General features: G+C 42.5%; 1 protein-coding gene across 1 annotated transcript; it reads left to right on the forward strand.

The window, feature by feature from the left end:
- The first annotated feature begins 1880 nt into the window (after window positions 1-1880).
- SPRYD7 (SPRY domain containing 7) lies at window positions 1881-12577 on the forward strand. Its single transcript, XM_065860369.2, has 5 exons — window positions 1881-2034; window positions 3950-4066; window positions 7493-7659; window positions 9274-9376; window positions 11511-12577. Exons 1-5 carry the CDS (start codon window positions 1929-1931, stop codon window positions 11606-11608), a joined length of 591 nt encoding a protein of 196 aa, XP_065716441.1. The 5' UTR covers window positions 1881-1928; the 3' UTR covers window positions 11609-12577.
- The last annotated feature ends 538 nt before the right edge of the window (window positions 12578-13115 follow it).

A 13115-nucleotide genomic window follows, 5' to 3' on the forward strand; every position in this document is an offset into this window, starting at 1 on the left:
AATCACTCATCAAAGAGAAGGCAAGGGCTCTCAATCACAGGAGGTCTCCTTAGATGGCATCGGGCAGGGCTCTGTTCACAGACCCACTGCTCCAAGACGACCACCCAAAGGGGGTCTTCAGCATGGGCTCCGTTTTATAGCCAGGTTGGATTTGGCTGTGGGCATAGAAGCACTGAAGGGCCCTGTCTATTGACCCTCCTGCTGCCCCAGCTGGGGGGAAGTGAACGTGACTGGAGTCACCATGCCCCAGGGATGGTCAGCATGGACCAAGGTGGACAGGCATGGTGTGGCAGAAAAGATTCAAAAGAGCCATCAACTGGTCTGTAGAAAGCTGCGGACCTTATTGGAGTGTGTGCAACTGCCACAGTGGTGTTCTGCCTCTGTGAAAGGGACACAAAGCTGATCCCAAAGTGTGCTTTGCAAAAAAAGTGTTAAGTGACAAGACAGCGTGCTGGCTTTTCCCTGCAGCAGTCTCTGCAGTTGAGTTCAACTAGTCCCAAATAAATCAGGAAAAACACTCTACCAAAGCTCTTGAACAGATGAGAAAGTACTTTAGAAGCAAACGAGACTCAAAAAGTTCAGAGTTAAGGCTCACCAGCCGGGCAGGTCTGGAAGATGAGGAGAAACGGCAATTTGTAGGGAGCAAACATCATGGAGGTGGGTGGAGAGATCCTGGGTGGAACAGGTGGCTGGACCCTGCTGGGGTGAACCTTTTGCTTTGGGGAGTCCTGTCTCTTCTGACTTTTCCAAGAAAAAAAAAAAAAAGAGAGAGAGAGAAATGTGGTTCTTGTTACTTGGAGCCAGGAATAAGTGGCCAGCACTGTGCTCTTGTGGCCAAGAAGGCCAGTGGCATCCTGGGGTGTATTAGAATGGGGGTGGTTAGTAGGTCCAGAGAGATTCTCCTTCCTCTCTACTCTGCCCTGGTGAGACCACATCTGGAATATTGTGTCCAGTTCTGGGCCCCTCAGTCCAAAAAGGACAGGGAACTGCTAGAGAGTCCAGTGCAGGGCAACAAAGATGATTAAGGGAGTGGAGCATCTCCCGTATGAGGAAACGCTGAGGGAGCTCGGTCTCTTTAGCTTGGAGAAGAGGATACTGAGGGGTGATCTCATTAATGTGTACAGATATATAAAGGGTGAGTGTCACAAGGATGGAGCCAGGCTCTTCTCGGTGACAACCAACGATATGACAAGGGGTAATGGGTTTAAACTGGAAAACAGGAGGTTCCACTTAAATATGAGAAGAAACTTCATCACAGTGGGGGTGCCAGAGCACTGGAACAGGCTGCCCAGGGAGGCTGTGGAGTCTCCTTCTCTGCAGACATTCAAAACCCGCCTGGACGCCTTCCTGTGTAACCTCATCTGGGTGTTCCTGCTCCGGCAGGGGGATTGGACTGGATGATCTTTAAGGTCTCTTCCAATCCCTGACATTATGTGATTCTGTAAATTTCCACGAAGGAGTCCCTTCCCTCACAACCCAGTGGTGCAGGGTTCGTTAACCTGATACCAACTATCTGCCTAGCATGATGAGCAATCTCTTTCATATAAGTATCTATACACGAATTGTCCTTCATCTGTACATACAGATCTATGTACAAATTGTCCTTCAGGTGGCCGTGTGCTGCGGCTGCAGGCGGCCAGTGAGGCAGAGCGCTGCCTCAGGCCAGCGCCACGCATGTGTTGTTTTTTGTTGTTTTTTGTTTAACACTGCAGTCGATTTCACGAGCGCCCCCGGCCGAGGCCGCTACCCGCCATGTCCCGCCGCGTCCCGCCATGTCGCGCCGGGCCGTGCAGCGAGGAGGCGACACCCGCCCGCTCCGCCGCGCGGCGCCACCTCCCGCCCGCCAGGGGGCGCTGCGGACACTCCGCCCCTCCCCTGCCCCTCTGGCCGCCGTTGCGTCTGCGCGGCGCGGCGGAGTCCGGCCAGTCATGGCTGCCTCCGTGTTCTGCTGCTTCTCCTGGTGCAGGGGCGGCGGCGCCGGACACATCCCGCTGAAGGAGATGCCGGCGGTGCATCTCGACACGCAGCGCATGGGTAAGCGGGGCGGGACCGTCTCTGCGCCCGCAGCGGGAGCGAGCGGGCGACTGCCCGGCAGGGAGGCCGCAGGCTCGTCCCCGGGGCGCGGCAGGAGGTGAGACGGGAGGGGCCGGGGCTGTGTGTCCCCGACAGAGCTGGTTGTTTTATCATAAAATCATTTCGGTTGAAGAGACCCTCAGGATCATCGAGTCCAACCATAACCTAATTCTAGCACTAAACCATGTCCCTAAGAATCTCGTCTAAAGGCCTTTTAAACGCCTTCAAGGATGGTGACTCAACCACTTCCCTGGGCAGCCTGTTCCAATGCCTGACAACCCTTTCTGTGAAGAATTTTTTCCTAATATCCAAACTAAACCTCCCCTGATGCAACTTGAGGCCTTTTCCTCTTGTCCTGTCACTTGTTACTTGAGAGAAGAGACCAACACCCTCCATGCTACAACCTCCTTTCAGGTAGTTGTAGACAGCGATCAGGTCTCCCCTCAGCCTCCTTTTCTCTAGGCTGAACAGCCCCAGTTCCTTCAACTGCTCCTCATCAGACTTGTGCTCCAGGCCCCTCACCAGCTTTGTCGCCCTTTAATGCAGTGCAACTGTAACGGCCCCAGCAGGGATGTGTGCCAGCCCTTAAAGTTCATCCTCTCACTGAGGGGTGCTGGGCAAGTCACTTTGGGGCACTTCGTTAGATGGATTTGGCAGTTTTCAGAAAAAAAAAAAAAAAATCTCACGTTGGTTTAAATTCAGTTGGAGTTCATCAGCAGAATGAGTATTTGGGGAGGTGCCTCAGTCTCAGAGAGGTATCTGAGGGGAGGAGGCTGCCCGTGGGGACTGAAGGTCTGGGTCAGGTTGGGCAAGGGATGGGGGCTTAGAGCAGAGGCAACAAGTTAGAATCATAGAATCATTTTGTTTGGAAGAGGCCCTCAGGATTGTCCAGTCCAAATGTTAACCTAACTCTAGCACTAAATCACGTCTCTAAGAACCTTGTCTATATGTCTTTTAAACACCTCCAGTGATGGTGACTCCACCACTTCCGTGGGCAGCCTGTTCCACTGCTTCACCACTCCCACCCTCTTCATGAAGAATTTTTCCCTAATATTATGGTGGTGAAGATGCAGAAGGAGCTAAGCCATACGACGTCTTGTCCGTACCCCTCTGTGAGCATCACCCTTAGGATGAGCATCCACAAAACCGTGCCCGGGCTTTGTTGAGAAGTAATCTGGGTCAGCTGCAGCAGTGCCAGGGAACAGACCAGCAGGAGAGCAGTGTGAATGATCCAGGGTCCAGTGTTCAAGTGCAATTATTAGCCTGGTTTTATTCAGTTGTACCAGTGGACCTTGACGGTCTCCCGTGTTCTTGACCATGACAGGAGTGCCTAAGATGAAGTCTTTCACTGGAAAACAAAAAGTTAGCAGAGGATTTTTTCTCTGTGTATTGGCAGGCATGATTCTAATTAAATGATTTTTTCAGAGAATAATAAAACACCTTGCAATTCCACCCAACATTTCTACCCAATGTGCCTTGCCTTTTCCTTGCAGAATTTTTTTCTGCAGTGTATAAAGACCAGGGTATAGGGCTTTGGTCTGACAGTGAACCCTTTCTGACTAAATTGTAAGTTATACTTCTGAAGTGGTTGAGCAAAGGTTATAATCAGCATGGTGCCGTAAAACACAAGAGGTGAAATTAGAGCAGCGTATAGATTTTAAATAAATAAACCCTGTTTGAAAGATGAACTAGCCTATCAACAGCCTTCCTTTTGTTACTTCAAAGTGTCGTCCATCATCATAATTCTCACAGATTAATTAAGCTCTTACTTGGGGCAGAAAGAACAAAAACTGTTCTCAATATTTAGGGGTTTTAAGGGCTGCTTCCAGACTTCTAAAAATGTTTTGAAGTTTTGTGGTTTTATTTCTTCTTCCAGGAACGGATGTTGTTATTGTTAAAAATGGCAGAAGAATATGTGGCACAGGAGGCTGCTTAGCCAATGCACCTTTGCATCAGAACAAGAGCTATTTTGAGTTCAAAGTCCAGTCCACAGGTTAGTCAGCAAAAATGTACAACTTTAAACTTGGAAGGTATGTCAGATTGCCTGCTGGAGGTCCTATCTCAGATACTGAGCACATGCATCTTTCTAGTTGCATCCTTGAACTTGTGAACATTGGAGAATTTTATAAGTTGTCATTGTGTAAAAGCAATTTTTTTTTTTTTTTCATTGTGGCTCTGAAGTATTGAAAAGAATGGTAAGTATATTGCTAAAGGAGTGCAAATACTGAAACACCATATTCTTTTGTACACTGTTATATGCATGTTTTTCAGCGTATTTTGGAAATGTTTTTGGTAAATAAGTGCTTATGGCCACATAAAACACTGTAGCTATGAAGTATTTTTTAAAATAGTGCAGTTTATCCAGCAATATTAGTAGCTATTTGAAGCTATAGCTTCATTTGCTTTTAACATGCACTTAGCTTGCCTGAGCAAGGGTAACACTCCGTGTGCTATGTTTTGCTCTTTGAATCAACTGTGCAGCACTTACTGCAACACTGCCTTATCAAGAGGAGCCTTTCAGCACCCTGTTTCTGTATTTGTTTTGCACAGATCTGATGCAAGGCAGCTGAAAGTGGATGAAACTTGGAAGCATTATGCTTTTACTAATACAGTCAGCTTCACTAGTACAGAGTGCACGCCAGGCTTGGCTTTATTCTAACATTAAAAATCAGCCCGTATTTTTTAAAAAAACAGACACTGTAAAAATGAAGCTGCTCTTTCCCTAAGTGTGCAGGGGGAGGGAAGAAGAAGGGAAGTGTTAGTCCAGAGACAGGCCTTACGATACCAGCTGGAGCTTGAACCCGGCGCTTTTTGGGTAAGGGTCATTCACATTCAGTTGGATTGGAGTGCAGGCAGCAGGAACACACATCTGTGCAAAACACCTTGCAGTCAAACCATTTGTCTAATTTTAAAGTGCATGTAAACCCCAGATCAGTCTTAACATGGCAATTTTAATACACTTTCTGTTGGGGAAAGAATCCACGGCAGATGTTTTTCATATATGGTCATTATTTACACAGATACAGTATCCAGCTTCTTATACTTGAGAAACACAGGAAATAAACTCTCCTGGTCCCTATGAGCCATGTCTTCTCTATTCCTGTGCCCCAAGGAAGGAGAATTGTAGATCACTTCACTTAAAACTTCAATTCTTGGAAGTGTCCCTATGCAATCTATTATGGAGTCACCCTGACTATTGGAAGGTTTTCTGAAGTCTAATCAGAATCTTGTTCACACTCTCGTCCTTTTCATTCTGAGCATATAAGTCATAGAATAGATTGTTCTGCAATTTTGTCTTTTGAAACTTATTCTGTCTTTGCCTCATTTCAGTCTTCTGTAGATTAAACAGTCCAAAGGTGGGGTTTTTTTCATCGTCTCCTTATAGAATCATAGAACTATTTTAGTTGAAAAAACCTTTAAGATCATCTAGTTCAACCACTGACCTAACACTGTCACTAAGCCATGTCCCTGAGAACCTCATCTATGCATCTTTTAAACACCTCCAGGGATGGTGACTCAATCACTTTCCTGGGCAGCCTGTTCCAATGCCTGTCACCCCCTTCTGTAGAGAAGTTTTTCCTAATAGCCAATCTAAACCTCCCCTGGCACAACTTAAGGCCATTTCCCCTTGTCCTGTCACTTGTTACTTGGGAGAAGAGACCCCTCACCAGCCTCATTGCCCTTCTCTGAACTCTGTCCAGCACCTCAATGTCTTTCTTGTAGTGAGGGGCCCAAAACTGAACACAGGATTCGAGATGCAGCCTCGGCAGTGCCGAGTACAGAGGGTAGATGATACAGATGTAGATGATGTTTTTACACTTTTGATCAGTTTTGTTGTTTCTTCTAGAATATCTCTAATTGACCTAATTTGTCTTGAGGTATGATGCTTCAAATGGATAATCTGCTCCAGTTACAGTATCAGGAGATGTCCTTCATCTGTGCATACAGTATGTCCAATTTATATGTACCATACATCCAGAAGTTTTTCACAACAGTAGGGCACAGACTCGCAATCAGCATGCGGTCTGTGGTAACTCCCTGTGAACTGGTTTCCAAACCACAATTGTATTTATGCCACTTGCTATTCCTGCTTACCTGCTGTTCTTCATAGTTCAAACAAAGCAAATGCATTTCCCTTATTTCAGACCTCTTAACCAATTTGTCAGGATCATTTAAAACTTGAGGGGCCTCTGAAGAGCTTGCAGTCTTGTCAGTTGGTATTGGCAGCACATTTAATAAGCACATTGTAACATTATCCAAGTCGCTGATGTGAATATAGAACAGGATCTGACTTTGTGCGTTCAATGCAAAACCTCAAACCCCACTGGGGTCTTCTTTTTTGATTTGACAGGATGCTACTGATGAATAGTCCTGGAATACAGTTTTCTAACCAGTTGTGCATTCATATTGTAACTGTCTAGACCGTGTTTTCATAATTCAACTGTTTCAATGTTGTATGAGCTTCAAAAACGTTAGTAAATCAAGATCTGTCATATTTACGGTTTCTTCTTTTTCTCCAAGACTAGTCTAACCAGTTGAAAAGGAAATTGTGTTGTTCACAAATCCATGCTAGTTGGATCTGGTTTTTACATCCTTCTACAGTCTCAGTTTGTCTTCAATATTTTTCTGGGAATAAAAGTTAAGCTAAGTAGTTGCAGTTCTATGAATCCTTCTTTTTCAGGGTACATGCTGTTTATCTTCAGTCTCTTGTGGCTGCTTGTATTTGGTCCATCTGGGATGGAATTAATTTTCTTCATAACAGCTCCTATGGTGCTGTGTTTTAAATTTGTGATGAAAACAATACTAATAACAAACTAATGTTTTAGCTGTTACTGAGCAGTGTTCACACAGCATCGGAGCCTTCTCTGTTTCTCACTCTGCCCCTCCAGTGAATACGACTTGGGGTTCATGAGAGGCTGGGAGGGGACGCAACCAGGCAGGTGACCTGAATGAACCAAAGAGATATTCCATGCCACATAATGTCATGCTCAGCAACAAAAGGGAGAGGAGGGGGTTTAGGGAGGTTACCAGTCTTCTGCTCAGGAATTGACTGGGCATCCTACCCGTGAGAAGTAGTGAGTGATTGCCATTACATCACTTTGCTTTGTTTTGTCTTCTTTCTTCCGCTTCTCCATTGCTTATGAAACAATTTTTGTCTTTACTCACAAGATTTCTTGGTTTTATTCTCCTTTTCTGCTTCCTCTGTCCCACTGGGGGCTGTGGAGGGAAGTGATTGAGTGAGTGGCTGAACGGTGCATAGCTGCCTACTGGGGCTAACCCACAATAGCCCTGGTATTTCCAAGAGAGATTTACCAGTAGTACCACCGTGGCGCTAGTTAAAAACACATTCTTTATGCTGTCCTGCTTCAGTCAGGTAGTCTTCCAAATAATTTCTTACCATGTTAATGTCATGTTTTAGGGATTTGGGGTATTGGAGTTGCAACCCAGAAAGCAAACTTGAATCAAATTCCACTTGGTCGAGATGTCCATAGCCTGGTGATGAGGAATGATGGAGCTCTCTACTATAACAATGAGGAGAAAAATAGACTACCAGCAAACAGCCTTCCTCAGGAGGGCGATGTGGTGGTGAGTTTCTTAAGGCTTCTTATTTCCCCAGATGTTCCCAGATTTCTTGTATTTACAGCTCTGTGGTCAGACTGATGGTTTCAGTCAAATTGTTCATTCTGCGTCTCCCAGTTTGGAAAGTGCTGATTCAGACTCCTGTTGTGTTTGAACCGATGAGCAGCCTGGATGTCAGTGGCCTTCATTCCCAGCATTGATACGTTTCTGGATGAGGAGCAGACTTTACTGGTGTTTGAAAAGTGGCCTCTAATGCTCTGTTGAAGTCTGGTTGTAGTATCTGCCTGACAGGTAACTCCCATCACAAGGATCCTTGTTGTTTGAGATGGGACCTTCCTGAACAAATAATGTGCATGAATGCATTACGTAGCTACGCACCATGCCCAGCTGAACTTAAGATCCTGTAGCTCACTCGTTAATGATTAGAAGGACAGAACTGAGCAGAGATAGGTCTTGGGTGATAGATGAACTGTATTTTTGGCCAAACTTTTGTAGGGAAAGAGAGATATTAACTGGGGAGGGAATCGTGCTTACTGAGAAAATGATTAAGAATGAGAGACAATTGAGAACTTAAGATTTTTTTGTGCCTTACTGTTCCAGGTTTCTCAAAACATTTTTAAGTGACTTTGTTCAAAGGATTGCGTTTTATTGCTGTCTTTTTCTCAATGTCCTGTTAGAATTTTATTTTCAAAAATACATGGTAACAATGCAATGAAATTCAGACTGTTTCTCACCACTACTTTTTCTTGCTGCGTAACTTTGACTCTGTATAGCTGCGGTTAGAAATTTCTTATTTAGAAAGGTCGATGCATCCATTCTTCACCCTCAGATACTATTATGATTCTTTTAATTTTCTTCTGAAATTGTTTCTTTGGAGGGTTGCAGACTGTTTCAGGGTTTGGTCAACCTATGTAGTCTGAACAGCTTCAGGTAATCACAAAAAAGTAGCTGATGGGTTACTGCTAACTCCCTAGTTTTAATACTTTCAGTTTATTCTGTCATGAAAATAGATTCCTGAAGTACTGAATGACAACACAAGTTGCCACACTCAGCCATACCAAAACAGTGAGTTTAGCTCATTTAGCTAACAAATGAGTAATTTATTACCTTGTTAATGTTTCCTTTCTGCTCTGTAGTCAACCTATTTATAGCATTGTGTATGAACCCACGGACTGTTGCTGCTGGCAGAGTAAATGAGCCAAGAGAGGATTCCGTATGGAAGTATGGACAGATAAACTTAATTCCATGAGGAGATATAAACAAGAAGACTGCAAACTGCTTAATATTAAAAATAATTGAAAATTCTGTGTTACTTGAACACAGTGAAGAATAATTTGGAAATTTGTTCTGTAAACGTAGTAAGATGCAGTGTGCGCTACTGTGCTGCATCCAAATTGAATGAGCATTAAAGAATCCTGAGTATTTGAAAATACAGATGTTACTGGTCATTTATTAACTTCTAGTCCTTTGCAGGAATGTTTCAAGTGAGGTTTGCTAGGATGTTGTGGTTTGCATAATGGTGTTAAAATTTGCCTGTGGCTAAGAAAGCTAAATTAAGTAGCAATCTTATATGTATGAACTTGTTGACGCTTTTTCTTGTTAATTTTCTGTACTTCATAGGGTATTACATATGACCATGTAGAATTAAATGTATATTTAAATGGGAAGAACATGCATTGTCCAGCTTCAGGAATCCGAGGGACTGTCTATCCAGTGGTCTATGGTAAGTCAGAGATTTTCAAACTGTTTCACAAGTATAGACAATATTTTTATACCAAGTCTGTCTTGTAAGCTGTGCATTCTTCTTCTTGCTTAGATGGAACACACATCGATCATTTCTTTTTGGCAACTACAACAATAAATTGCCTGAAAATACAAAACTAGGAAAATTACAAAAGTATATTTTCACCTCATTTTTAATGCTGCTTACCACCTAGAAAAAATACCACCACTTACTGACTACTTACAGTGTCTACTTGCAACAAGCTGGGGAGTTTCTGCGCTTACTCTAAAAATTGCCAGATAAAAAAACGGTGAAGCAGATGGAAAAAAAAAAAGAAAAACAACAGATTCAAACTAATGTAGACTTGAGGGCTAATCTGGTTTATCTCTGAAACTTGGTATTTATGGCTATTAATTTCATATACTCCATAGATGTTAAATATGTGTTAAATATTTATAGATACTGAATTGCTGTTTGTGTTTTCTTTTGGAAATAATAAATTTAATGCAGTACTAGTATAGCTGCTTGCTTTATCATGCTGCAGCTCTTTGCTGCTTTACCAAATAGATGCCCAGTTCTGAAATCCAGCAATTGGTGAGCGAATTGTGGCTGTTTTGCCAGCAACCATCAATACAACACAGCAGTTTTGAACAAGAAACGAACACCATATCCAATTAATCCCTGCACAGGCAGTTTAAGAAAGAATTTATGAATTATGGAAGCTGGAATTTGGCCAAGACATGTGTTAACAATTTGCTCTTCTGGAACTTGCGGTGGTTTTGTAGTTCCCAAGTAGTCAGAATTCTGTTTCACATCTCATGGGAAGGGCAGCACATCCCCTGGCTCAGTATGTAATCAGTGCTCCACTGTGGGTTGCCTTGTAACTTCAAGCAAGTGATAACTGCTCATTGGATTCCCTGTATGACACCTACAACCATCTCCAGTTTATCTGTATTCCTGTGTGAGCTTCATCTGAGGAATAGCCTCTTCCGAAACCATTTCACTCTTTGAGGTACCATCAGCTGTGCGATGTGGATAATTTTTTCTTTTCTTGGTTGGTTCCTAATGAACTTTTGGCACGTTCCGGTTTATATCTTGATACATTTGTAACATTGAATTTATGAACAGGAAGAAAACATTCTAGATGTGTAGTAGAGCCTTTGAAGTCTGTAAAATGTAGCTGACAAATGGTATCTTTCCGAGCTGTGAGAGTGGAAATTGTTTTGTATGGTTGTTTTGTGATGTGTCCTCGAGCCACGTGATGGCGCTGCTAAAATGTGCAAAGGCTTGGCAGACGGCGAAAACGGATAATTGTGTGATAATTGAATGTTACACCTTCCCTGCATTTTGGAAATGGTGTTACATAGACTGGAGAATGCAGGTCGCTTTCATAAAGCATTTGGTGGCATGCTAGCCTGCTGTAAATTGTCTCTTTGTCTAGCTGAGGCAGTTCTGGGCCTGGTGAATGCAATGACCTTTTGTTGCCAGGCTCTTACTATTATTTTCCACAAGGGGACATGATTTCCTGATAATTATGATGTTTTATACATATACAACTGAGACCTGTAAATTGCTTTTGCATGGTACTTACTTGGTATAAACTTTAAATATAACTGTCCTTAATTTAATGTGAACTTCCTCTAGTCATGGGAAAGGATTTGACCGTAGAGAAGAGAGTTTCTTACACATTTACCCTATCTGTAATTCAGACTAGAACTATAGGTATATTTTTAGAAGAAACATGATAGAGGAGGAAAACATAGTGTCCAGTCTGAGAACGTAAAACAGAAATTGAACTTGAAGATTGTTCCCCTCAGCGGCTGTACCATAGACACTTTTGTGTAAGTGCTATAGAACTGTAAAAATATTCTAATAGGAGTTTTAACTGAGCCTAGGAGGGACAAATCCCAACCTTGGCCGGGAGTTAGTGCTTGTAACGCTCCCAGTGAAATCAGAGGTAGCATTGTCATTGACTTCACCAAATTGTATATTTTAATTGTATATATGTCATGGATGTATTGGAGAATATTCTCCATGGTTTGAGCATAGTATATAATCTAGTAAGGTGGTGTAACAGAGGATCAAATTGTAAGTGTTCCTTCTCTAATTCCTTCTGTGTGCTTCTCTTCTGCAGTTGATGACAGTGCAATTCTGGATTGTCAGTTCAGTGAATTTTATCATACACCTCCGCCAGGGTTTGAAAAGATCCTCTTTGAGCAGCAAATCTTCTGAATGTCTTCATACTGAAAATTTGCACCCTGCACTGTTACAAAAGCATTGTCATCTTAAATAAAGCTTCACGTAACTTTTAGGAAACATATGTGTATTTTTAGTAAGTACTTGTGACTGTTGTCTGCAGAATTAATGTTAACTGCAACACCAGGTAACTGTGTTGCAAATACAGGATTTCTGGCAATGTGTTGTGGTTGAAAATGAGTGTTTGGGGGCACGTTTTTTCTCCGATTTGTACTTGATGCATAAGGAGACTAAGGGATATTATTGACATCAGTATTACATTCAGTATTTTGAATAAACTGGCGCTCTGTAAAGCTGATAGTTCTTATGCATATGATAGCTACGGAGATGGATAGTTTTCACAATTTTTTTCCCCAGCTTTTTTCACATGGAAGTTATGTACTTCGTTTAAAGGAAGCACTGTGTTTCTAGTCTGTGATTTGGAGTAGCGATGTCCCAGTTGTGCACAATAACTAATGATACGATGACATAACTAGCAGCTAGGTAAGTTTTGGGCTTTTTTTGCAAGGTGTAATTTAATCTATTCCCTCAATGTAACATCTGTTTCTCCTAGCTTTTCATTTGCTTTTACTGTGACAAATAATAGGACACTTTCTAGTCATACTTTTTTGTTGAACTTGAAAAGTAAACTTGAGCACTGCCTGTGTTTTTGAGGACCACCTTGCTCTGTTACTGCGATAGGAGAGTAAGTACTCAACTTGGGTGTGCAAAGAGCTGGGTGAAGGGTAGGAGATGTTATGGTGAAGCCTTACATTTAAACTGTAAATTAGATTATTCTTTTATGGAATATTGTATTTAATTTCTTTGTGAATCATTTATAAGTGATTAATGGCTAAGACATTGTTCTAAAATGTGATGCCCTTGAACATAAATTGTGAGATGCTTTTTTCCCATCTTGTCATATATTGAATATACTTCCTAGAAAAAGTTTTATTGTAAAGAAAATCTTCATACTGGATATTTGGTTATTTTGTTGTTTTGGCTCTTCCTGGGTTAATACATTTGCATAAATGAATTATTTTATTTAAATATTTTTAGAAATTATCTAATTCTGAGATTTTCAAATACAAACAGCTTTCTCAAAGCCTTTCACCTTATGATTTTCTGCATCTGTCTTTTCATTCATAGTGGCCCGTGTTTTCCTTCCTTGTAGCCTTGCTATTACATGACAGTGTTGGGTAGAACTTTTCAACCTGAAAGGAACTATGCCCTTGTCACCAGGATGGTATAAAGCTCAGGAGATCAGAGTGCAGTTTTACAGTCTCCCCTTGAAATCTGCTCTACTTTCCTGTGGTCAGATACATCATCTTAAGTTATACAAAACATTTGTATGTTTAATTTCAGTTTCCCCAGTAGATGTGGGAGCAGCTGTCCCTGCGAGGGCAGAGGCTTCCACACAAACTAAGCTTCAGGTGGCTGACACAGCCCTCCAAGTCCCAGGTTGCAGGGAGTGCCTGGGACCGCTCTCTGAGGCCAGGAGAGA

This window comes from Patagioenas fasciata, chromosome 1 (genome assembly GCF_037038585.1).
Source record: "Patagioenas fasciata isolate bPatFas1 chromosome 1, bPatFas1.hap1, whole genome shotgun sequence".
NCBI lineage: Eukaryota > Metazoa > Chordata > Aves > Columbiformes > Columbidae > Patagioenas > Patagioenas fasciata.